The 26,795-nt window shown below is 41.0% G+C and overlaps 1 protein-coding gene across 2 annotated transcripts in view; it reads right to left on the reverse strand.

The window, feature by feature from the left end:
- Positions 1 to 3,227: 3,227 nt before the first annotated feature.
- rassf8b (Ras association domain family member 8b) overlaps positions 3,228 to 26,795 on the reverse strand; it is a 28,643-nt gene continuing 5,075 nt past the window's right edge. Inside the window, exons 2-9 of one of the 2 annotated variants that reach the window (XM_034078681.2) lie at positions 19,195 to 19,365; positions 15,948 to 16,298; positions 15,353 to 15,570; positions 13,395 to 13,598; positions 13,236 to 13,310; positions 10,852 to 10,974; positions 8,072 to 8,180; positions 3,228 to 6,366 (exon numbers count right to left, since the gene is read on the reverse strand). In XM_034078681.2, the coding sequence (XP_033934572.1) occupies positions 6,254 to 6,366; positions 8,072 to 8,180; positions 10,852 to 10,974; positions 13,236 to 13,310; positions 13,395 to 13,598; positions 15,353 to 15,570; positions 15,948 to 16,298; positions 19,195 to 19,306 (1,305 nt within the window). In that variant the 5' untranslated portion in view covers positions 19,307 to 19,365 and the 3' untranslated portion in view covers positions 3,228 to 6,253. Of the gene's footprint in view, positions 6,367 to 8,071; positions 8,193 to 10,851; positions 10,975 to 13,235; positions 13,311 to 13,394; positions 13,599 to 15,352; positions 15,571 to 15,947; positions 16,299 to 19,194; positions 19,366 to 26,795 lie in introns of both variants that reach the window. The other variant, XM_034078680.2, reaches the window with a different exon arrangement.

Raw genomic sequence — 26,795 nt, forward strand, 5'->3', positions numbered from 1 at the left:
GGAGGGAGTCTAATCAATCTTCCAGCGCAACTATAATTCATTTTAAACGCAATTGTTTAATCCATCTAAGGTGCAGCATTTGCATCGTAATTCACAAATTGAGGTTAACTAATTAGGCTTCATGAGTGTAAGGATATTACTCATCCCCATCACGCTGTGCCTTGTAGAAGAAGACTTTCAGGTATAACTTGCATCAAAAATCTCTGATCTCAACATCGCACTACACTACGGCAACGTACCGATCACGTTATTGCAAGGCTCTTTGACGGCTGTGTGTTGACTTGGCGGAGATCAGGAGAGAGAAAGAATAAAGGAATATGGATTGTTCCTATGAATTAGTCACACAAGTTAAAACACAGTAAGGAAGGCTGTAATGTATAAGACAACAGCAACAACCTCGTGTTTAAGAGGGACTTACAGTGTTGATATTGTAATCGAAAAGTGTTTTTAACATCTAATCATATTTCCTTTCAATGCCTCCATTTACACTCTACACTGATGCAGAAAAATAGCATTTTAAACTGAATAATACTGTAATGGTTTAACAGCTGGAGGCTTGGCTGCTGTCACTTACTCAGAAGCCCCTGATAAACTCCCTAAATGAGATCTACTGTATAATACATCATGAGGATTGATGCCTGCAAACTATTAAGTGTATTGATGGTACCTTCTAAACAACAGGAGGTTCCTACAGGTTTGATTCAGTTAACCCTCCTATTGTCTTCATGTTCCCCCCCTTTGGTGCTCGCGGTCAAATTTGTTTTAACTGCTATTACATTAACACAAAAACTATTAATCAGCACCAAATTTCATTTAACACCCTTTCAAACTGTACATATTGTATCAGAGTACTGGTATAAACTGCAGTGAATATACAAAGAATAAAACAGAACATGTATTGCGTGTGCCAGGTGTAATCCATGTGGGGGAGGGGCACATAAGAGCGGGAAATGTATCAAATTGTTCTGTGTGTGTGTGTGCCAGGTGTGATTCACATGGGGGGATGGGCACATAAGGGGGCAGGACGATGGGCAGGACACGTGTGTGTGTGTGTGTGTGTGTGTGTGTGTGTGTGTGTGTGTGTGTGTGTGTGTGTGTGTGTGTGTGTGTGTGTGTGTGTGTGTGTGTGTGTGTGTGTGTGTGTGTGTGTGTGGACTAGCATTACTATACTTGTGGGGACCTACATCTGTTTACATAGTCACGTGTGGGGACTCGCCTCCCTTATGGGGACAAAATGGAGGTCCCCATAAGGGGGATCATTCATTTTAGGGTGAAGACTTGGTTAGGGTTAGGCATGTGTTGGTTCTGGTTAAGGTTAGGATAAGTCTCCAGGAAATGCATGTAAGTCAATGTAATGTCCCCTGAAGTGATGTATACATGGTGTGTGTGTGTGTGTGTGTGTGTGTGTGTGTGTGTGTGTGTGTGTGTGTGTGTGTGTGTGTGTGTGTGTGTGTGTGTGTGTGTGTGTGTGTGTGTGTGTGTGTGTGTGTGTGTGTGTGTGTGTGTGTGTGTGTGTGTGTGTGTGTGTGTGTGTGTGTGTGTGTATCTGATCCGGATGGTTACTAATTCCTTTTCTTTATGGCGGACCGGGAACACCATGGTGTTACAAAGTTGACTGAATTATCTAAAATGCAATGAAAGTGGTGATCAGCAATTTCACATGTTCAAATGTCTCCTGTGAAGGATATCATGAAGCCTGAATGCAATTGAATGGAAAACAAAAAAGTTATGATTGATGAAAGTAGTGAATCCGTCAGATTCGACCCGAAGACAACAGGAGGGTTAAAAGCATTTAAGGCGACAAATCTTCCAGTGTCGTCTGGTGTGAGAGGGTCACAGATGTAATTCCAGCCCCTCTGACCCAGCTGTTGAGCTCCATTTAAAGTTTGAAAGCACTAATACACCAGGGAGAGACACATTACTTTGTCTTCAAAAACACCTGGAGTGATGGAAGTTCTCCAACTCGGTGTAAAGCATCAAAAGTTTCAAATGAATCTGAAACTCTTCTCTGTCTTTGTTGAAACAAAAAGCCGGCTGACCAGAAGCCCGTGAGTCTGACAGTGACTTGACTTCTGAAGCTCAGGTACAAAGGCTGGCAACAATTCAGAAACTATTGAAATATTAAGTTGTTTTTATCCTTGGCAGATTTACAGAAGGTCATCCTAGCTTTTATTTGGTTCTTGTTTACCAGATAAAAGTCTAAAATATCTTGTTGAGAAAACTGCATCCTGTTTGAAATGTAGAAGCTGGTCTTTACTGTAAGTGCACTCGAAAAAATGTAGCGTCATGTTTGGTAGCAGGATGCGTGTCACTAACATTACCTGATATTACAATATTACAATACATTATGTTTTGGGGGGTTTTCCTTTTCCTGTAGCGCCCATGTGTCAAACTCAAGGCCCGGGGGCCAAATCAGGGCCGTTGTGGATTTAATTTCGGCCCGCAGGATCATTTCTAATCACTATTAGATCTGGCCCGCCGGTATATTGCACCTTCCCTCCATCCTGAGGGTCTCCTCCGCTCAGAGCCGGACCCCAAACATTGATGACCTTGCACCCGAGATGAGACGCCACGTATCTGAACTAGCATCTCAGAGCAGCACACTGACTTCAAAGGATGCTTCCTTCTGCACTTTCTCTCTCACGACAACAGGACATGTTTGGTTTCTCTTTGAGGGAAATAGTTTTGTTGAAGCTGTTGTTGGCCTGTGGGGAAATGTAATCATAAGAAGTGACTCTGGAAAAGCTGCAGATAGAGCCATGAGAAATGAATGCAACTGATTATTTAATGTTTAATGTTGTTTTTATAGGCAATAATTAAGCTTTGTTAGTTCCAGGTTTAATATGTGCAATAAGTTCATTTCAATACGTTCTGCAATAAACATTGAACCAGTCCGGCCCTCGACTAGTACCCCTTTTTTTTATTTTGGCCCACTGTGTATTTGAGTTCGACCCCCCTGCTGTCGTGTGTTGTTAACGTTTTTTATATTCTGATTACTTCTGGAAAACAGTGACATCCCTACGTAACACTCACACTTCCATTGGCTAGCGCTCCAACACATTGTACCTGATGGGCTAAGGGGCGTGCCATCTCTAAGCTGGTTGACCAATCACAACAGAGCCGGCCAGCTAACCAATCAGAGCAGACTGGGCTCTGGTTTCAGACAGAGGGTGAAAAGTCATATATCAGCTAATACCAACACAAAAAAACACACACACAGTCGTCACCACTGCATATCAGTTTATTCATTTCTGGCATGTTTTTAAATATATTTTATTTATTTATATATTTTACATTATTCTTGGATTTGATTTTCACGCCTTTCATACACATATGGCTAAAAGATGACACAAAGAAGAAAACGTGTTAAATTCTGAAAGCTAAAAAAACATCATAGGTGAATTTGTGAGTAAAACAATACAAAAAAACATTAGTATAACTGTTGAGTTAATGCAAGTCAGTGTTGTTAGCCAAGCATCATCCATCTAATTCATGTCATTATTCATGTTTTGCTAGCCCTACTTTTTCACGATCCACCCGAAACACTTTCGAATGAAGCTACAGCTCTTTCAGAACCAGTTACATTTGTCCTGTTGCATCGTTAAGCCCGTTTTCTATACGTTACATTTGGCAAACAGCTGCTCAAGTCCCCGCAGATACACGATTAAACTTGTCGAATGGCTCGAGACATCATGAACAGCATTCGTCCATAATTACTTCCTGCCCTTCTCCATCTGTGTAATTCTGTGTCCTGAAGTATCCCTGAGCCCCCGTGTTTCTGCTGATGGCTGCCTCCATAATGGCCCCATCATCTCATTTTGTATACGCTATTATTTCGAAAAGCATTGATGGCACAACAGAAAGCGATCAGTGGAAATGTCTGTAAACATACTGTCGTAATTCGATGCAACACTGATCCATTTTGCATCCATAGAATTTAATAAAAAGGCAAGAAAATACGAGTCCACGCCCGCTACCAAAAGCTCCATCAGTGTAAATGTCAACAAGGCAAAAAAAAGGGACACAAAATGAAATGTTTCTCAGATGTATTGTTGCATCCTAGGTAACAATTAATTTGGACTCAAGGAAAAATCAATCAGACATTATTGCATGCACACAGAGCTGTGTATCGAACAGTTATTAAAAAAGTAACCTCTCCAGCACACTGCATATTTCAGACTTCAATCCAAAGACTGACGTGATATGTCGACTTTATTTACAGGTTCTTTTTTCAGTAAGGCATGCCGTTATTAAAAAACAAAGCGCTGGGATTATTTTATTCGTGGGTTACGGTCTCTGTTTTAGGGCCATGATGATAATACTGCATACTGAGGGGGGGGGGAGCAAAAACTGCATTTCTCAGAATAGTTTTTAGCCAATTTGTGATGTTAATTCGTCCGTTTACCTTCACTTTGTCAACATGTTGATTTCATTAAATGAGTTCAAAGTCTGTGGTTGTATAAAAAAAATGTGCATAAGAGATTAAAGTTTGTAAAAATAAGTATTAAAGATTTCTAGATGCCGGAAAAACATGATTAATTTGTCAGTGGTGGAGCTATTTAGATTTTTTCAAACCTAATAATTGCAAAACTATATACTGTAACTATACAAAGTACCAATGGAAAAGTATCATATTGTACTCATACACATTTCTGAATGTTATATATTGTATTTTAAAAGTGGAGCTGGTTTGAATCACTTAATATGGTGCTAGGTGGGTTTATTTGTTATTGTACATCATAATGTATGAGTTTAAGTATGAGAAATGTATGTGAACAATTTACCAAAAGTCCTACAAACTATACAAAAAATAGCTATTTTTGGAAGCATTTGAGTTCCGATTTAAATCAGAAAACTGTGTGAAACTCCAAATTCCCACACTGTGCGTGACATTTAAGTATTCACACACACACTTAAGTCCTGTTCAAACATAATATTGCAATTCCCTTTAACAAAGAGGTTTTTCTAACCGCAGACTTTGAAATGATTTCCAGATTTAAAGCGTATTGACTCTGAAATGAGCCCGTGTAATCCCACAGTTTGAGTCAGTTTATCCAGAAAGCCAGCAAGAAATCTCCCTTTTCTCTTCCGTTGAGAAAAGGATCAAATAGAAACGGGTACATGCGGTAACACCCAGTGTTTTGTGGAATTGTTATCGAACAGTTTGAAGAATTTGTCTGAGTTTTGCTATCCTCTTTTTCTGTGGCGAAAAACCATGAAAACACCGCTACTGTTGGAAGTTAGTTACTCTCCACGTTGCATTCATATGGAAAAAGTAGGCCTACATTCATCTAACTATTATAGTTGTTCACACTAGCTTTGGTTCATATAAGACATCTTTTGTTCAGTAAAAAATCAGATGGGAAAATAAATGTGTGTAAGATGCTGAGGCTTTGTTAAAAAAAACTCGTGTTTGACCCAAAGCAACAAAGACAAAGCAACTTTTCCGAGTTAACTTTCATCAACTGCATCTTATATGATTTGTCGCCACCTGGTGGTCAGACTGAAGCATTTATTAGCGAACTTTTCAAGGAGTATAAACTCTGCATGCTCACTTTCTTTGAGTGAAACACAGAGGAGACCGATGGCAATGCACCAAAATGTCCCTTAGTTGATGTTCTCCATCTATTTTCTCCTTTGTCTTTTGCTTTGTAGGCAAACATTCGCACACACAAATAATACATGATTAAACGTCCTGGTTAAAATCGACCTGTGTGAAGGAAAAGGAGCCGCTGTTGAGTGTTACTGACATCATGACTAGGCATCACCTGAAATGTTCCAACGGCGCATAGTTTAGAGATACATTGAGCTCTGTTTCAGTGACGTCTGGTTTAAAAACACCAGTAAGGCAATCAGATATGGTGCTCGCATGCTCGTGCATGATTCATGTTTACGTGTGTCCAAACATCCTGGAGTTCATGATTTGAAACAAATATGAATGTCTGCTGAAGCCTCCTCAGGAAACACAGAATTCTGCTGGCTGGTTTTTCTTGTGGCTTTAGTAGAACGAGTGATTTAAGAGGAATATCCACTCACTCACACACTCCACTACAGACAGATTCAATGCTAGTTTGCAGATGGGAAATAGCCTCAGTGGGTGTCGCTAGTGAGATGGAAGAGGAGGAGAGATGCAGAGCAGATGGAAAACTGTTATTCGTGATACTTCACTTGTCCTCCATGCACTGTGTTGTTCCAACATTCAGTGCCTTGCTCCAGAGTGTTCTGCACTTTCTGCTCAAATCCTGTCTCGGTTTCAAACGTAGATGCCTTCAGGGTTGAGTCCGGACGTCCCGGCGCTCAGGGCTCGCAGGTCGCTGGGTAAGAGCCGAGAAGAGCCGAGTCTCTTCAGAGAACCAGAGTCCACTTCTGCAACACACACACACACACACACACACGCACGCACGCGCACACACACACACACACACACACACACACACACACACACACACACACACACACACACACACACACACACACACACACGATATGATTTAACAACCTGACAGTGGCGTTTTCTCCTGGAGGCCAAGGGAAGCCAGGCTTCCCCTGTTTTTTCGGATTGTAGTTATAATTTAAATAAATAAATAAAAACACTTCGTTTAGTTTCGGAAATTCTTTGTTGTGTGTTGCTGCCGGCCCGTCTCTCCCCCATTCTCATTGAGTATTTTACAAAGAGTGAAACAGCGCCCCTCTAGGTGTTATGGTGAAACAGTAGATTGCACTCTCTGTTGCGAGAGGAGGCCAGCCGAAATTGGCTTCCCTTGGTCAGAGCCCTAGAGATACTAATCTCTTATACTTATACTTATCTCTCTATGGCTCTGCCCTTGGTGAAAAAAAATGGAGAGATTGACCAATCAGACAAAGCTCACGTCATGCCCCTGCCAACCTGTGATTGGTCAGGGCCATGCCAAGGGAAGCCAGAGGCGGCTGGCTGTGTGGCAGTGACGCGTCCTAAAACCCGGAAGTATGCTGCGCTCGTTTTCCGGGATTTCTCCATAGGATTTTGAAAAATAGCTCGAAATAAGGTCAGTGGAAAACGAACCTGTTAGATAAATGCACGTTTTGTTCAGCCGGATAATATCCACATGTCTACCCTACTTTTATAAATTTTATTATTGGCTTCTCCTAGTTTTTCCCCCACGCCACGCTACTGCAACCTGACACTATCTCATCCGACGTTGCAGCCATCTCTGACCATGACCATGGAAATAAGGAAAGACGAGTCATGGGACTTTTAAGGGTTATTAGCGTATTAGCTCTTAACTATTATTAATGTATCTTTTTTCACTGGCCCCAGGCCTCCTGTCATTTTGCAACGTTGAGAATCCCTGTCTACCGAGTTTATTTCAAATAATTGTAGTCACTCTGTGCAAGCGTTTTGTAGAAATACATTTGATGAGAAGTTCTGACCAATGTACTACTTTCATTAATCATATATATTGAGTTTTACATGTGACTGCTTCGAGTCCTAATGATATACTCCACAGTAGGCATTTGAAAAACTGCTGATCATATCTGATTGCTGATGTCTTTCTTTAGTTTATTTACAGTCGTTAAACATCAGCTTCCTCCTTCATTTGAAATGGTCGCTTTTTAATATACTTCACAAGTTATGAAGAGTAGCAACAAAGCCTTCTGGGGGATCTTTCTCTGAGGGATTCTTGCAGCATTTTGGGCGGGGATACTATCATACTAGTGATTTAACCGGGCTACAGACTTGCTTAAATTATGGCACATGCACTCTAAAGATGACCAGAAGGGGGCACTGTGTACAAACACATGTGAAGACAATAATGAAAACAAAGCACTTTCATCCAAATGAGGCTAGTTATAATGGAACCTTTCAACAAGGTCATGGTATTGTGGCAATGTGTGTTATGTGTGTGTGTGTGTGTGTGTGTGTGTGTGTGTGTGTGTGTGTGTGTGTGTGTGTGTGTGTGTGTGTGTGTGTGTGTGTGTGTGTGTGTGTGTGTGTGTGTGTGTGTGTGTGTGTGTGTGTGTGTGTGTGTGTGTGTGTGTGTGTGTGTGTGTGTGTGTGTGTGTGTGTGTGTGTGTGTGTGTGTGTGTGTACCGTTGTCCCCTGCAGGCTGGGCAGGCAGCACGGTGACCTTGGTGCCGGTCTGCTGGATGAACTGCTGCAGGTTGACCTGTCGCAGCTCTTTGGTCAGCTGCTCCAGCTCCTGCTCCTTCTCCTGCACGAGGGACACATGCTGAGGGATAATACACTCCATGTGCACTACAGTGAGGAGTCGTGCGCATTCACATGTTCAAAGGCTTTATTGTCATATGCACAAAGCGACAGTGTAGAAATGGCAATGAAATTATTCTGACCTGAGCTCCTCCAACAATATATATATAATAAAATACAAAATAAAAAGTAGTGCAAAAAGTCGATATACATGTAAACAGAATATGGGATATGTACAAGAACAGAATATGAAATTAAATAATGTACATTAAGACAAAATTGTGCTGGAGTATGGTAGCTAATTTGGAACTACCCTCACACATCAGTGGTGTTAAGTAATTTAGTAGATTAACTCAAGTACTGTACTCTTTTGAGGTACTAGTGCTTCCTTCTTTTACTTGAGTAACATTTTGAATGCAGGACTTTCACCGTAACAGATTATTCCTACTCTCTGGTACTTCTACTTTAAATAAAGTACACACTCTTAGTACTTCTTCCACCTCATAACCCAGATAAACAGCTACAGAGAATTAGCTTCCAGTTGGTTACGCAACTGCAGGCGAGGGATTGTGTTCAGGCCCCTCTCCAATCAGAGGAAGAATGCTGTCACAGCCCCCCTCCCTCCCCTCTCGTTACCTCATGTTTCCCACACCCCGATGGACCTGCTGTGAACTCTGTGGATCTTCACGGTGAACTCTGTGGATCTTCACGGTGCCGCCCAGGATCCACCGGAGATTGCACCTTGCTTCACGGCAAACATCCTTTGAGCTTAGATTTCTACGCTTCCACCTGTGTGCCGAGGACTGCTTTCTCACTGTGCGATATATATACCTTGCTGCTAAATCCTCAGAACTGTTACAGGATGTGTTTTTTGTAAATTGTGTAACTTTTTTTATTATAATTTTTAAAAAAAGAAGATGTTATGTATGCTACTTAGGTAACATTAAGCTGTCTTTGTAAATGTCCCCTCTGTGGGCACATTTCCACTGCAGCGGGGTAGCCCCGTTTAAGCGTCCCTAAGCGTCCTCGCTCAGGCCTCGCTGGCCGTCCGAGGCCGTGGCGCATTTCCATTACAGTTTAGGACCTGGGGTAGTTACTATAGCAACGCAGTGTAGGCGGGGCGATCGGCTTTGTTGTTCCGTCGAGCTCCCGCTAGATTTCATCATCCCCAATGAGATGTAGGAACGTCGTCACCTCCGCGGTCGACCACGGTGTGCTTTTCTTTGACGTTGCCATTTTTGTAGCTCCTCCGTTTACAAAAATGCTGCAAGCTTGCTTCTAGATATATATGCGACACTAGGGATGATCTCGCGCGCGATCTCGTGACGGTTCTCTCTGACCAATCGGCAGTCGAGAGTGTTGACGTCACTAGTTCAGCCCTGGCCTGATAGAACCACGATTTGATGGGGCCGGAAAAAGAGGGAAGAAGTACCCGCTAGCCGGTGCTACGCTACATGGAAAGGCCACCAAAAACTGGCCTGGCCGCTTGAGGACGATTAAGGATGCTTAAACGGGGCTACCCGCTGCAGTGGAAATGAGCCATAATAGATTCTGAAATAAAAGGTGGTGATGATTACGGTTTTTTCAATTTAAGAGCAGTTCAAACAGACATTTGACCGGAAAACAAAGTAAGGGGAGAGAAACAAACACGAAAGTAGGGTTTGAGCATTTTTCTAGAATAAAACGTCCTCTCAAAACTGCCAACGATGTTTTAAAATCCGGACGATTTCGATGCCATAAAAATGTAATATAATACTCCATATCGGAGCTGACCTGCAGTCTGTGGCTGGACGTGTGCATACTTAGTTATGTTTTAATAAGTGAGTCTATTCTCTTCACTTTATCTGAACTACATTAATATATTCTGCTGCTGTAATGATGTCAATGTCCCTGTTGCGGGACAAATAAAGGAATTCTGATTCTGATCACCTTTTTCATTGAATTTAACACCTATGATGTTCCCGGTCAAAAAATGACCTCCGTAGGATATGAATGGCCAACCCTAGATAACCCTAACAGCCCGTCCACACTACAGCTTCAAAAAAAGCTTGGAGCTGGGCGTGTCTGGAGCTTGGGGATTTTATTCAAGCAATGCGACCAATAACCAATCACATGAATCTCCCGCCCCCGACATACAAAGCAAAAAACCCCGGGGATTGTATGGGAGCAATATATATATATATAAACTCCCCAAACAGGCGAAAACCTACCCGTTTCCCCACTGTCTCTGCCACCTCCCTCCATGCCTGGTTCCTCCGGTTTGTATCCCGGTAGGTGAAGAGGGTCTGGTCATACAAAACCGGGTGATTGCTACGGCGATAGTTAGTTTCTCCTCCAACTTTTTTTGAAATATAGAAATGAACGGCGGGATATCTCTCCCAGCTTAGACGCGGTTTGATTGGCTACGGCTTCAGCTGTCAGATTTTCCGAAACGGGATTTGATTGGCTGGCGCTGGCTACTCCGGCGTCAGAAGTTGAACATTGTTCAACTTCTGACGCCGGAGACGGACCGCTCTGCTACCCACAATTCAGTTCGGCGAAAAAGCGAGGCAACGTGATGTCACCCCATTCAAAGTGAATGGGCAGATTGGAGTTGTCGACGCTGAAGTGTGGACGGGCCGTAAGGTGTTAATACAGATATTGAACATCAGATGTGAGCTGACCTGCAGTCTGTGGCCCGACTGGCTGAGCGAGCGCTCCAGAGCCCGGCAGCTGCTCTCCAGCCTCGACGTGTGCTCGCTCTGCACCTCCAGCTCCAACAGAACCTTCTGCAGCTGGTTCTGCACCTGAGATACAGAGAGAGAGAGGAGAGGAAGAGATGATGGATGTAGGAGACTCTTGTGCTTAAAAACAGCTGAAGGAAAGCTCACTCAGCAGATCAACAAACGTCAGATCAGAGACGCTAACATCTGGGCGACGTGAGGTCTCCTCCTGCCTCTCATTATAGACGATGCACTACATTAATGCACACAATGTACAACAACATCGGTTTTATTTGATTATTTCTGCCGATTTCTATTCCATTCCATTTCTATGTAAATACTGTTATATTTTTTTTCACATTTTTCTAGTTCTCTATCTGTGTTTTTTAATTTTTGTTTTGCTTTTATGTATGCACCATGGCATCAAGTACATTTTCCTTTTACGTGTCAACCTACCTGCTAATAAACCTGTTTCTGAGTTTTGCAGTAAATGTATGAAAGATATTCCTTTTATGGAGACCAGAGCATTAAAGTTATTTATTCGACAGGTAATAAAAGCATTCGTGTCCTTTGTCCTGGCTGGAAAGATGAACGGCCAATCTGTTATGAATGTGTGGTTCGAAGCTTAGATTTAAATCAAGTATAACCCCTATAGCTTCTGAAGTGTTTTAAATGTAGTTTTTTAACAAATGTTTTGCTCCAGGACCAACAATCAAGAGTTTGGTTGTGTCCTGATTCAGCTGGAGAACATCTCGGCCGTCCATACTGTAGCTTAATATCTATTCTATAACACATAGGTGTGAGCAAGCTCTCTGATTGGTCAATAGGCGTGTTTGATTCCACGATCAAACAACGGTCAAATAGAACGTGCCTTTTCCCAACAAGTCAGTATCCCTCCGCGTCTGAGAAAAACGGTATACCGTTGGGCCTAAAAGCATTTCGAACTGGAACAAGAAAGCAGCGGAGAAGTAGTGGTATCCATAAATCATGTCCGTTAGCGGGCATACAAACGAGTCATCGCTTCGCAGCTACTGGGCTCCATCTCTGGACAACAGAAAGAGGTGGAGCAACGCGCTTTTTGCCGGTCCGGGACACGCCATGAAACGGCCACTGGAGGAAAGCTCTTCCTATAACGTAGTCCTACCCGTGAACACCACAGCACCACCTGCAAAAAAGTCTGGCATGGAGTTCATGGAGAGCTGTTTCAAAAATTGCACTTTTAATGGCAGCATGACATCCACCTTCATTCTGAAGCCAAAATGTTAAATATGTAAATAAATAGCCTAATTCAAGAATTGTTGTCAATAAATTGTTTTCAATAAATTGGTTAATAATATATTATTTACTATAATTATATCAATAACTCTGTAGGCGGGGAAGCAGGAGTGTTCGATTGATCGGCTAGCGTTACCAAGGGAACTACTTTATAGGAACTACTTTCTGACGGAGATTAACTCAAGCAGAAAGTGTAGGTTTGGGAGCAAATTAGCCCACATTATGAAATTATTTTACGATATTGTTGATTACAATGATAGTTTGTGTATTATAGATTCGCAATCATACACTTGAGGCCGTTCTTGAACGTCATTATTGGAACGGCCTCTCGTGTACGATTGCTTAAATAAATCATATATATCGATTGGTCAAAATATGTAACAGCCTTCAACTTAGTATTCAGCAGCCAAGAACCACGTGAGGTTGAACTGAGACACAGGACACAGGACCCAAAAGCAGGACTCGGAGACAGTTGTCCAAAAATAGTCGTACTTTCCAAAAATAGAAAGTAGTTAAATAACAAAAACTAAGTCGTACTTCAAAACAAAACTCACTTGACAAAAGGTATATTTCTCAAAGTGAAGTTTCAGTTGTCAAAAGGCCCAGGTTCTCACGACATGAAACATAACGAACTGACAAGGGAACAAAGAAACACAAGGGCTCTGTATAGGGGAGGAAATCTTATAATATTTTAGAATTGTAAATGCGGTTAGTTCATTGAATGCTACAATGTCAGTGCTTTTTTGTGTAGTGTGGCAGTTTGCACTGACAAACATGTACAATAACTTATTTATTGACTTGTTTAAAAAAAAATTATTGCCTTGACCGTATTGTTCTTGTATTCGTATTTGTATGGTAATGTTGTATTGTATTGTATTGTACTGTTCTATGTATCATAGGTCCAATTTGTAGTCACTTTATGTAGTATATATTAAAGGTTTTTAGCTTGTATTGCCAACATGATACTTATATTGTCTGTTGTGTGTGATTGCACCATTGGGAAATGCTTGGAATGTCGCTGTGTAGTGACAGTAAAGGAATCTTTTTGTTATGTACAGACTGGACTGTACCTCCTCCTCGTTGACCCTCTGGTGGAGCTCCGTCTCCTGCTGCAGACGCTCCTGCTCCAGACCTCCCTCCATGCCCTGAAAGTAAAGAATGAAATGTGAAAACTGGCATGGAATTAGCAGCCTCCAGGTGGATGAGTAAAGCTCCTCCATGATGCTCACCTGAATGTGTGCCAGGTACTCTGAGAGTTTGGCCTCACAGTCCCGGACTCGAACCTGCAGCTCGCTCAGCTGCTGCCGGAGCTGATGCTCGCTCTCCTGCTCGATCTGAAGCTCGTTCTGCCAGAACTCCTCCTCCTCCATCTCTGCTTCGTTCCTCCTCACCTGCTGCTCCAGGATCTGCAGCTCCTCCTCCAGGCTGCCTCCCTGTGGAGAGGGACACTTTAGGAACTCTAATGCACTCTTATGATAGCGCTAATTGAATGACCATTTTAGTTTTCACTTCATATAGCACTGTAAATGGCATGAAATTATGAGCTTTCTTGTTTTGTTGTATGTATGTCTTGTGTGTGTGAGGTCCCCAGGAAGAATAGCCAATGCTCATGCTAGTGCTAATAGATGAGAGTAACAAATGCGTCACTTCCGGGCAAAAAGTACGGCTCCGCCCACTTTTGGGGGAAAACAACGCTGTCAGGTGAACGGCGGTCAATAAAAATTCTGAAGTTTTTGCCAATCCGATCAGAAATGTACGAAAACCGTGGCTTTGTGGATCTTCAAAGAGCCCAATTCCGATGGCCAGTCAGGCAAACAATTGCATTAAGCCATTAGAAATCGACGATCGGGCTCGTTCTATGGTTAAATATAGCAGTAGGCGATCGATGTCCATCTACTACAGTATGTCACTTTACGGCCCCGCCCACTTTTGGGGGAAACAACGCTGTCATTTGAATGGCGATCAAGCCTGACGCCACAGAGCTCTTCTTTTACTGTCCGTTCTTCTTAGAGGAAGGACAGAAACACTGAACTCTGGATTTGTTTTAATGTTTGAGATGCAATGAACGACACAGCAGCTTTTTAGCATGTTACAACTATTATGTTCCGCCTCGCTCATGAGAGTAACAGCTGGAGAAATTACTGCCTCGCCTGCTGATTTTAATTTAACCACATATCGAGCCCGATCGTCGATTTCCAATGATTTAATGTAATTGTTCGCCTGTCTGGCCATCGTAGTCGGGCTCTTTGAAGATCCAGAAAATCCACGGTTTTCAAACATTTCTGATCGGATTGGCAAAAACTTCAGAATTTGTATTGACCGCCGTTCAACTGACAGCGTTGTTTTCCCCCAATAGTGGGCTGGGCCGTAATGTTTGCCCGGAAGTGACGTAGGTGTTACTCTCATCTATAGGGATCCTAATACAAAAGACAAAAGACAATGCCTTTGAGGTTAAACAGCCTCCAGGTGGATAAGTAAAGCTCGCATTCTCCACAATACATTTTCCTTGCACTATTTCTATCCTATTTTATTTGTGTTTACTTGCACTATTTTATCTGTTTTATTGTGTTGCACTGTTGGAGGACATATCAAGTTTTATTTATATAGCACATTTATAAACGATTTTTGGTCGAGCCAAAGTGCTGTACATATAATAAAACTAGCCTACAGTAGAAACACGTCATTATATATCTACACTGTAGCTATGTACTAATGCCAATAAAAGCCTTGAATCTCCTTTTTATGCTGCTGCAACGCAAAAAAAGTCCCAAATTGGCATCAATAAAGTATTTCTAATCTCTTATCTTAACTCGCTCGACCCAAAGTGAATTCAAAATAATGATAAGGCACTGCAGACAAAAAACATTGTTTCTCATGCACAGGGCAGATTGATATTTTGGCTCTTAGGCGTCCATAAAAAGTCTACTTTGGGAATAATGGAAGACTTAAAAGCTCGGACAGTGAGAGACTGCTATTAATATTCGAAATAACCTGTTGGAGCCTAGAGATGTAAAAAGTGTAACGTGTGCGTTTTTTTTACGGCTACATCATCAGAGTATGACAGGTCAGAAATGACCTGATACGTTGTGTGAAGGCAGCCTAAAAGTCAACACATTTGTGAGGGTTTATAGTGCAAGTGTTTTTGGATTTGCACACATGGTTTCCTGTCAGCTGTAGTTTCACTCACGTCCCCAGCCTCTCCAGCGACCTCCTCCCAGTCCCTCAGGTCGGCCTCACACCCCAGCAGCCGGCTCTCCACAGCCTGCAGCTTGCCTCTCTGCAGCTGAACGAGACGCCTCATCTCTCCGGAGGGGCTCCCCGGCACAGAGGGAGATCCAACACCTCCGACAACTCCGACCCTGCACAGGTTCAGACTCACACCTCGCTGCTGCTGCGGCTGTTTGGCTGAATATAGTCATAATAAAGCTTTATTTGTATATCGCTTTTCACACAGCTCAAAGTGCTTTAACAACATATAATACGGTACGATAATACTTTAATGGTCAGATCAAGTCTGAAATTTGACTTGCATCACAGCAGCTCCATGTGTAACATCAACATAGACAAATATCAAGACACAATACATGAAAAACAAACAAAAAACATTTAAACAGCACAATCACTGAGAGAAAACATGCTCAAAGACCCTTCAGCGTGCATTCGATCGGATTGACTGGAGCACAAAGGAGTGCTTCAACATGGCACACATCACAACTAATTCTGATTCTAACTACAAAGCGTTTAGCAGTTTTGAACGTACAGGACAAATTCAAAGCCCTTACCTTCAGTATCTCTGCTTTTCCACAGCAGGTCCCGCAGACCTCTGGCCCCCCCGGTGAAAGTCAAGGATTTACGTTTGGGTTCCCTTCGTTTGAGCGAGCTGTCGTTCCCTGAGGGCCGGAGTTTGGCCAGAGGAGGCAGACTCTGGCGGTAAAATCCCCTCTCTTGGAACCGGGTTTGTCGGTCAGAGTTTGGCCGCTCGCTGACAGACGGGCCGGTCCGATGGAGGATGAGCTGCACGTCGCTGGCATACTGACCCCATTTGTTGAGCGACACCACTGGGTTCTCGTTCGGGGCCAGGTGGCGTTCTGTGTCACGCCATTTCTCGATCAGAGTGTACCTGCCGGTGCGTCCTGGAACAACATTTGAAAGGTTTATACATGATGAGGTGCTTAAAACTGACATTTCCTGACAACATGATTGCAACAAAAGTACCATATATTAAAAAAATATTCGGTTTAGGTTCAGGTTATTAATTTGTACCTGTAGGTAGATTTGGTTTGCAGGTAAAAGACAGACTTTTTTGAGAGATTTGTCTGTTGTCTATGTTGTTTTGGAATATGTGTCATAATTGATCCCTTTTACCTGCAATACCTACAAATAATAAGATTGTTCCTATGAGTAATGGGTTCGGACGTGAAACCAAAAAAATCGGCCAAAATTAGAACAAGTTTCGTGAGTTCTTTTTCTGCATTTCTTATTTTTTTCTCAGTGCTCTTATTTTGAAGTGGTCTACTCTCAATTGGTCACCGATACAAAAGGAACATAGTTATGATTACGTTTTATGGAGAGGGATGATTTACAAAATCGTGAGCCATAATCTGTTTTGATTTATTTTGTTTAACTATAATGGGAATAGTTTATGTTGTATTTTGTTCGGATGAAAGTAGATTTGGTTTTAAGATTGCAGTGTAAGCCCCGAAGGTCCCCGTCGGCGGGGACCTTCGGGCCTGATTTTTTTTATACACACTCACACAAATATTTTTAATATTTTTTTAAGAATCTTTTTTTTTATTTAAATTTTTAAAAAAAAATAATTTTTAATGGAATGAATACCTATAGTGATTATTCAATGTAATACAATGATTTTTATAGTCTGTTATCTGAAAAAGGTCAAATGGCACTGATGGAACCAAATGTGCCCAAATGTGCCCAAAGCTTATTCCGCCTGGACTTTATTTTCTAAACCTCTCTAAAAAGGTCAAATGTCACTTGTTTTGCCTCAATCTTGATACAGGGTACTTATTATATGTTATAATTTGGATTCCTAAAGCTTTTAGGCTACTAACCCATCATTCAAGGTTGGTCTTCACTATAAGTAATGGGTTTTCTTTAGGCGGAGACAGGAATTTACATTTTTTTGCTATGTTCCATCTGAATTTACTCTGACACAGAAACATCTATATTGATTCTGACACTTCTACATCCAACTCACAGATCACTCACTTGCTTTGATAACAACAATTATTCATATAAACCTTTTAGAAGTGAAGTTACAGTCATTTGTTCTGGGAATGTCATTTTCGAGCCTGAAACCTGAAAAACAGGCTCGGGGTTTAACAGGTTAATTTAACGGTACATGGTTAACGGTCTTATTTAGAAAATGTGTTGCAATGAAGAACTGATTTAGCTCACACTTGATTAAAAACGTTTCTCTGTTATAGACGGCGTTGCCCTCTCATTGGGTGTTCCCCAGGGCTCTATGCTTGGCCCCCTTTGGAGTCCAAACTACACAATTCATTGTCTTTGTTATGCAGATGACTCCCAGATTTACGCCCTGAAAAATAACTTGTATTTAATGTGATGTATTCTGTTTTGGTGAAAACTCCTGAACCATAAGCAAGCCTTAAAAATAAAGTGTAAAAAGACAGAGCAGATTCATTGAAGTCTTTCTAATTTCTCCCACGCTTGAGCAGCTTTGACTGTTTCAAAGAACGTTACCGGCACGTTAGGTGAAAGAACTTTACAGTGGGAAAAACAACCCAACAAATAGAGTTTGTGTTGGGAAATGCTGCGTTCAATTGGTCACAGGAGTGGGTGTGTACGCCTGCATTCTTGTCTGTACACATAGATAAGGGTAAAACACTGCCCAGCGTACCCTCACCCTCGTCCTACAAAGTGAGGGTCCTTGTAAAAGAGGCACATTCATCACTACAGCCATTCACATCAAAGTGCCCTGGCCGGGACAAAAGGCAACGAGAACACAAAGGACGGCCAACGCCATAACTCCTGCTACACTGTCACCATTAAAAACACACATGTTTAACCCTGAGAAAGACCTATCAATGGGGGACAGCGAGAAATCCAAGAAGGGACCATTTTAAAAACAGTACACAACTTTCAATGTAGTGAAATTATATTGTTATGGTCTTGGATTCACAGTTGTATGTACATTACAATCAATTCAATGAGTTACAGAGAAACTGTCAACTTGTACATAAACCAAAGTCTGCAGCATGACTCATCTAGTTTTGTGAAATCCCATTTGTGATGAAAATCTCTTTGTGCCCTCTAGTCACTTTTCATTTTACTGCAATTTATCATCTCCAGCACCTCTGACAACCTGCCCGGCCAATGTTGGACACAACCCACAGAGCAGAAAATTCCCATTGGGAATGGTTTGGGACTAAATATCTCGCACCATTAAGGTTTCTGAGCGCAGGAGCCGGGTGAAGAAGATTTAATCTCACAGTGATAAATATACTCTTCTTTTGGTGGTCTATTCATCCTCCTTCCTATAACCAATAGCTTTTTAAATCTACTGTATCAGAGAGTTCAAACTTTTTTTTTTTTTTTTTTTTTTTATCCTTTATTTATCCAGGAATGTCCCATTGAGATACAAGATCTCTTCTTCCAGGGAGTCCTGACAACTTTAAGAGGGAACTCGAGACCAACCTAGATTTTAACTTACGTATTTTATTTGTAATTTATTGTTATTTATTGTTATTTATTGTTATTTATTGTTATTTATTTTATTTATTTATTTTAATTATTTTCTTTTAATTTATTCACTTTTAATCACAAAGCTTTATGTTACTCTGGTTATACCTGGGAAGGAGAAGATGGTATTGTGTGATTGGTTTGTGAAACAGTTACCTTTGTGTATGAAAGGTGTTATATAAATACATATATTGATTTGACGTGATATTCCTGTGATGTTAGATATGTTTCCGAGCATATACCACCTGATGTGATCGCTAGAGATAAGCACACTGTTTCTGACATCGTAGTAAGAAGTTATGAGCTTACCTATGGCTTGTGCCAAAGCGATGACGACTTCCTGGCATGTTGTGAACTCAGTGACGCCGCACACGATGCGCTGAACTCCGTCCACCCACACTTTCAGCTCCATGGCCTTCATCCAGACGCCCTCATTCCTCCACACCACAAGGGGGCGCTAGACATGGTAAACTGTCCATCCTTAAAAAGACACAAAGAAGAACTGTGTTTCACTGTTTGGACTATCTTACAAAAACGATTTCACTCATTAACGCTTGCTAAAAAGTTAATAAAAGCAAATAAAAACATTTAAAGTGGTAATATGTCAATGGTGTGTTTACTGACCCCTAGTGGCCAGTCAAATATTGCATGTCTAAAAACGAATTTGTTCACTTGAAAACATTAATTTGGCCGAGAGAATTAAGGAACAATAATGACAACTATATCAACAAGATTCTGCAACTCAATATTCCATACCAATTTTTTAAACATCATGTTTTATTTAATTTGTAATTGAACACACCCTACGCTTTTCCCACAATTGCTTTTCAACCACTTGTCACCACACTTTAACAACATGGCTGAAAAGAGCTAACATCTTTATAGAAATACCACTCAGGTGCCACATGGTCGTGCATTGTGACACCAGCTTCCTGCAAACCATCTACTCACAACAACTACGAACACTTCTGTAGTGGGTTTTCCTGTAGTGCTGCTGATGAATTAAATGGTGAATTAAATAGTTATCACCGCATTTAGTTTTGCACAATTTACATTATTTAATTTCATATTCTGTTCTTGTACATATCATATTCTATTTACATGTATATAGACTTTTTGCACTACTTTGTATTTCATTATATAAGTTGCATTGTTGCAAGAGCTCAGGTCAGAATAATTGTACTGCCATTTCTACACTGTAGCTTTGTGCATATGACAATAAAACCTTTGAATCTTGAATTGCTGCAAAAACACACTTGTGGTGCAGTGATTGTGACCGGTGTAACAGGCTTTGTGCAATATATTTTTCATTTGCTGGTGCCTGGTGCAGAAAAGCTCAGAGCGGTCGCATGCACGCAGAGCGAGAGCCATTTTCAAAGTGCTGACACAAGCGGCGAGGCAGTCATTAGGAAACTGGCAAGGTGACGGAGCGGGTGCCTAATGCTCCCACTGCTGAAACCCTACTGGGAAGAAGCAGCCCTCCTTTTCTCCTGACTGGACCATCAGCTCGGCTCTGATCCTTGACTTCCCCATCGCTTAAGGCCTCTCTTAACAAGTTAGGCGCCTTCCATCTTCATCACAGCTGGAATCGGACTCCCATCCGTCCAGCAATCTAACTACCGATCCCTCGAGGTGTTCGCCTACTGAGAATACATTACACTGCATACTCCTCTGCACTGAAGGCATCTGCTGAGGGCAAGGCCTGGAGGATTTGTAACTAAGATACTGCAGGATGCTTCTGAACACAGATGCCTGTTGTGGCCCCGTAAATAAGACTTTACCCATAGTCAGAGGTGGGAAGTAGTGGAGTACAAATACTTCGTTACTGTACTTAAGTACATTTTTCTTGTATCAGTACTTTACTCCACTACTTATTTTCCTGACGACTTTTTACTTTTACTTCTTACATGTTGAACACAAATACCTGTACTTTCTACTTCTTAGATGTTGAACTCAAATACCTATACTTTCTACTTCTTACATGTTGAACACAAATACCTGTACTTTCTACTTCTTACATGTTGAACTCAAATACCTGAACTTTCTACTTCTTACATGTTGAACTCAAATACCTGAACTTTCTACTTCTTACATGTTGAACACAAATACCTGTACTTTCTACTTCTTACATGTTGAACACAAATACCTGTACTTTCTACTTCTTACATGTTGAACACAAATACCTGTACTTTCTACTTCTTACATGTTGAACTCAAATACCTGTACTTTCTACTTCTTACATGTTGAACTCAAATACCTGAACTTTCTACTTCTTACATGTTGAACTCAAATACCTGTACTTTCTACTTCTTACATGTTGAACTCAAATACCTGTACTTTCTACTTCTTACATGTTGAACACAAATACCTGTACTTTCTACTTCTTACATGTTGAACTCAAATACCTGTACGTTCTACTTCTTACATGTTGAACTCAAATACCTGTACTTTCTACTTCTTACATGTTGAACTCAAATACCTGTACTTTCTACTTCTTACATGTTGAACACAAATACCTGTACTTTCTACTTCTCACATGTTGAACACAAATACCTGTACTTTCTACTTCTCACATGTTGAACACAAATACCTGTACTTTCTACTTCTTACATGTTGAACTCAAATACCTGTACTTTCTACTTCTCACATGTTGAACTCAAATACCTGTACTTTCTACTTCTTACATGTTGAACTCAAATACCTGTACTTTCTACTTCTCACATGTTGAACTCAAATACCTGTACTTTCTACTTCTCACATGTTGAACTCAAATACCTGTACTTTCTACTTCTTACATGTTGAACCCAAATACCTGTACTTTCTACTTCTTACATGTTGAACCCAAATACCTGTACTTTCTACTTCTTACATGTTGAACCCAAATACCTGTACTTTGTACTTCTCTCATTTCCCAAACAGCTGCTTCCTTTAGTCTGAATGTGTGTTTGGTGCGTGATCATTATTCTTTAGAGTCATTGCGTGCCTATTGATTTGAACACGATCCGTGTATCCATCACTTCATCATGTGTGTCCTTGGGCAAGACACTTCACCTGAACTTGCTCCTGTGGGTATTGTCCACAGTGACCATTGCATGTATACAAAATATGTGTAATGTGTATATGTAAAGCGCTTTGAGCATCTGGAAAAGCGCTATAATAAATATAAGGAATTACTTCCTGGTCTTCTCTAAAGAAGAGGGACCAATGGAAACGTTGTCATGTTGCCGTTGTTCAGCATGGAAACATTCATTAGCTAACAATGACATTATTGTTCTATTGATATAAAGGGAGGTCAGGTACTCTTTAAAACAGCTGCTAGCTATGGGTACTTTTTACTGAAGTACATTTCAAAGCCTCTTTACTTTCACTTGAGTAAAGAAGTTTAGTCAGTACTTCTACTTTTACCAGAGTATTTTTAAACACGAGTATCTGTACTTCTACTTGAGTAAAGGATGTGTGTACTTTTGCCATCTCTGCCCATAATGCAGCTCAGCTGAAGGGAGGAGAAATTAAAGAAAAAGGGGAATGAAAGTGAAACAGCAAAGAGACGGGTGGATAGACAAAGCAAACACTGTTGGGATGATAAAGACACGAAAGAATATTAATTTTGGGGAGTGGTGAGTCAGGCAGGATGTTTACTCCGAAAAGATTGTTTACAGCGAAAAACTGGACTTAAATAGGATCTCTACTTGATGAGTCAAATTGTGGTCATCTTCGTGACAAGGTTGCACAACATTCTGTATCCTAACAGATGAGTCATACAATGTGTATTCAATGACGTGTGATATTGATATCACACCAGAAGGAAGAGCCAGTGTTGACAGAAGCTTGTAAATCTGCTGCCTCCCTCTATCTCTCACACTTACATGGATACACACACTTTGTAAGGACACACACTCACACACAAAATTGCTATGTGCACATGTATGTGTGAAGTCTTACTGAAATAATTTCGCATCTCTGTGAAACAATCATCATTCACCATCGAATCAATAAGGGCAAAGATATTGCAAATTCATTTTGAAGAGTTGTTAATGTTGAATATCTATGCTATATTGCTCTGAAACATCTCCTCTGAATAACTGTATTTGTTATAGACTGTCTCCAACAACAACATTTGTACACATATTAATGAGGATTTAATTTAGCCTCGGCTAGCTGCTCGATTATGGCAACAATCATAATCTCGATTATTTGGGTCAATAATTGATCACAATTATTAAAAACGATTATCCATTTACTTTGAAAACATCAAGAAAAAGGTGTAGTATGTGTTTAACAGTTGATTACCCTGAACTTTAAGTATAATTCAATTGAAAAACCAATAAAAGAAAAAAAAAAATCTTTATAAATAAATAATAATAAAAGAAAATTTAAAAAATCGTTTTATTTTGATTATGTTGTTTTCATAATCGTTGCAAGCCAAAATCGTAATAGCGATTCAAATAGCCTACGATTAATTGAGCAGCCCTAGCCTCGGACAATATTCACTTTTACTGAAAAGAGCAAAGAACAGCAGCCTCTGTAACTGGATGCTAACGGCTAATGTCAACTAGCTAATGTCGTGTCGCTGAATACAACACGGCTATGGTTTTGACGAAATAATAGCGTACTTCCCTTGGACGAGTTGAAAGTGAGTAAAGTGTGTCCCAAACACATGTTTATCTTCCTCTGGACACTATTACCGGACCCTAAAAGACATCCCTTCTCATGTCTCTTTCTCCAAACGACTGCAGCTAATACACTGACTCTGCTGGATAAGTACGTCATAGCTACAACCCTTTTCCAAACTATCCCTTAAATCCTTGAAATGCTGCACGCAGGATATAAGCTGTGACTTGTGTGTGTGAGTTCAGGGAAAGTCAATTTAAAACTAATTGAATTCTTTGCACAACAGCTTCACCTCTGCAGTGTGCTTCCTCGTGGAAAACAAGCTTCGATTTCCTTTACCCTTGCTAATAACTTCCACCACTTGAATCACTAGGAAAGACACTTCTATGCTTCAGTGGTTGCAGCTATTGTTCGGAGTTTCCACCATGCCATTTCCATACTTTGGATAGGTTCGTGATCTAACTAACAATCACGTCGAAGCGCCTGCTGCAAGTGCGAATGAATAAAGGCACACAAATTATTTTCCTGCAACATGTTTGGTTCTATTTCAGTTCAGCTTCCCTTGTAAATATATCACTTCCATTTTTAGTGTCCGACTGAGCTCCACATGTCCGCAGTGGGTAACCTCAGATCCTGTGGTTAGGTGCTGTTCCTGTTGGAATTTCCTTTTCTATTAGTCACAGTTTAATAAACACACACCGACTCAACGCTTCACATTACAACCGCACACTGAATCCTTCACCTAGTCGTCTATTTATAGAGAATCCTGGACAGTAGAGCTGACCCTCTTAAACAGGGGTGTCAAACTCAATTTCATCGCGGGCCACATTCGCATAAAGGTTGCACTCAAAGGGCCGGTTGTAACGATATAAATATATAATATATATATAAAATAATGTATTATATTACATTATTGCCTCTGAATTGGATTATTATCAGATAGGATAATAACTTAGTAATTAACTACGTCTGAAAGCAGAAGTCCAGGGCAAATAATTGCAAGTCTCTTCAGTGCGCATGTCACAAAACGAGATGCATTGTGGGACATGTAGTTTATGGGCATATTATTATACGTATTATAAACGTATTATATTATTTGCAAGCTCTTGCGGGCCACATAAAATGAAGTCGCGGGCCGGATTTGGCCCCCGGGCCTTGAGTTTGAGACCCCTGTAAAGCACAGAGAACACACTACATGTAGATTCAGGCGGTCTTTAAAAATCTTCTGTTAACCCTTAAAATGCTGGTCCGGTGTTACATTTATGACTTTAAAGGTAATTTTAAAGACCTGTTTCACATCCATACTGACGAGAAAGGACAGCTGCTTTAGGTCTTATTGGCTTCTCATGTGACTCTAATTCCCTTTCACTCAAAGCTCCTAATTTGAGCGTGTTTGTACAAATGTAAAAATTGAAATCCTTTCTTTCAACAGGCTTTCCCAAGCACAGCACTTCAGCTTGATCTCTTGAATTCGTTCTCACGTAAATTACAAAATTAGCGTCAATAGGAAGAACATCTTGCTTTCAGTATGAGAGGAAAGACTGCACACTAGCTTGCATCATTGGTTCTGTCGTCTTGTTACAGTATGGTCAAAACAAATGTCCAAAGTAACTTGCAAATAATCACACATCTCAAATAGTATTTTACACATTTTGAGCCCTAAAACTCGAGTGAAGCAGCAGAAGAATAAACAAGGCTTCGATTATTTTCCATCGTTGGTCCCATCACAGTAACCTCGTCACATGTTGAGCCCTAACACTTTTGGACAAGCCTTTGCCTCAGCCGTGTGGTTTCCGACATGACGGAGACGGTGTTGTCTGGGCTGTTTGCCGTGGAGCTAAACTTAGCGGTGACTTCAGTCTGAAGTTTCATTCTCAGGATGCCACAAGAAGGCAGAGCTGGGGAGACGTGGTGTCAGTGTTTCTTACATGCATGTCCTCAAAAATGGACTAAGAAATACCAGCACAAAAAAAATCCCACTGAAAGCTTCTTTAATATCCTGGGGTTAGCATATTATGATGGGAAAATAGAAAACACAAGCTCTTAATGTCAAACTAACTACGAGTCTGGGTTTGAAGGAGTTAATTTCCTGCCTTGCTTTCGCCCAGTGCTCACTAACTCAGTCACCTGATTAACCTTTAACTTCCCATTGATTGGGCTTGAACCCCCTGACCCTGCTTAATTCCTCCGGGCAGCCAATCACAACATCAATTATATTGTCATTATGTGCAATAAACAAGTTCTGACTAAAAAAAATCCAACTAAACCTGCATATTTTGTATTGTAAAGAATAAGATACTATATTTAGTTCAATAAGTGAGCCATTTCTGACATACTAACAATGTACTAATAATGATATTCAGAAATATTGTACGTCACTTATTTTCAGACACTTTTGATTCGTCAAGGCAAGATGGTTTTAATACACCTTTTTTTACTGATTCTGTATTTTTTTTAACTACTTTTTTCGACACTCAAATACATCTTTCTCCCCTTTTATTACACTAATAGTATTTAAAAGTTGCACATCTTCTATAGAACAAAAACACAGCACATTTCAGAGTCAACCCTTATTTTTCCGTAGTTCCCGAACACGTCTGAAAATGTGATTTAAGAAGGAGACGTGAAAGCAGCAGGAGTCGTGAGCAGTTCAACAACAAGCCGTGATGCAATCAGGGGCCAATTTTTAAAGAGACACGGAGGTGGAGGCAGCGGGGGGGGGGGGAGTGCACAGACAAAAGAGCATGCTGCAGTGTGTGTGTGTGTGTGTGTGTGTGTGTGTGTGTGTGTGTGTGTGTGTGTGTGTGTGTGTGTGTGTGTGTGTGTGTGTGTGTGTGTGTGTGTGTGTGTGTGTGTGTGTGTGTGTGTGTGTGTGTGTGTGTGTGTGTGTGTGTGTGTGTGTGTGTGTGTGTCCACATGGCTAAAGCAGCATGACTGGATGCAAACAATCCCTCTCCATGGCGACGGGGCTCCGCTTTGTCCGGCCTCACACAGATGACTGGATTGATTGGAGCGCACGGTCTGGGAAAGTAGACCAAACAATCACCAACAATTAAGAAGCAGCCCGTGCTTTCCTGTCACTTCCTCTTTGTTTCCTCTGAATGTGGGCTTTGGAAATAAGTGGAGGTGTCCTGGGCACCGGGGTTACCCAAACTCTGGAGTAAAGTGGGGGTGTTGCTGGAGTTGTGGTTTGCTGGTGGAGATTAACAACACACTTGTATTACGTACACTGCAAGTGTGTTTAAACTATTGGATGTTAAAACAAAAGCACATTTGCATGCAGTGTTGAAAGCCATGCT

Source organism: Pseudochaenichthys georgianus, unplaced genomic scaffold (assembly GCF_902827115.2).
Source record: "Pseudochaenichthys georgianus unplaced genomic scaffold, fPseGeo1.2 scaffold_463_arrow_ctg1, whole genome shotgun sequence".
Taxonomy (NCBI): Eukaryota; Metazoa; Chordata; class Actinopteri; order Perciformes; family Channichthyidae; genus Pseudochaenichthys; species Pseudochaenichthys georgianus.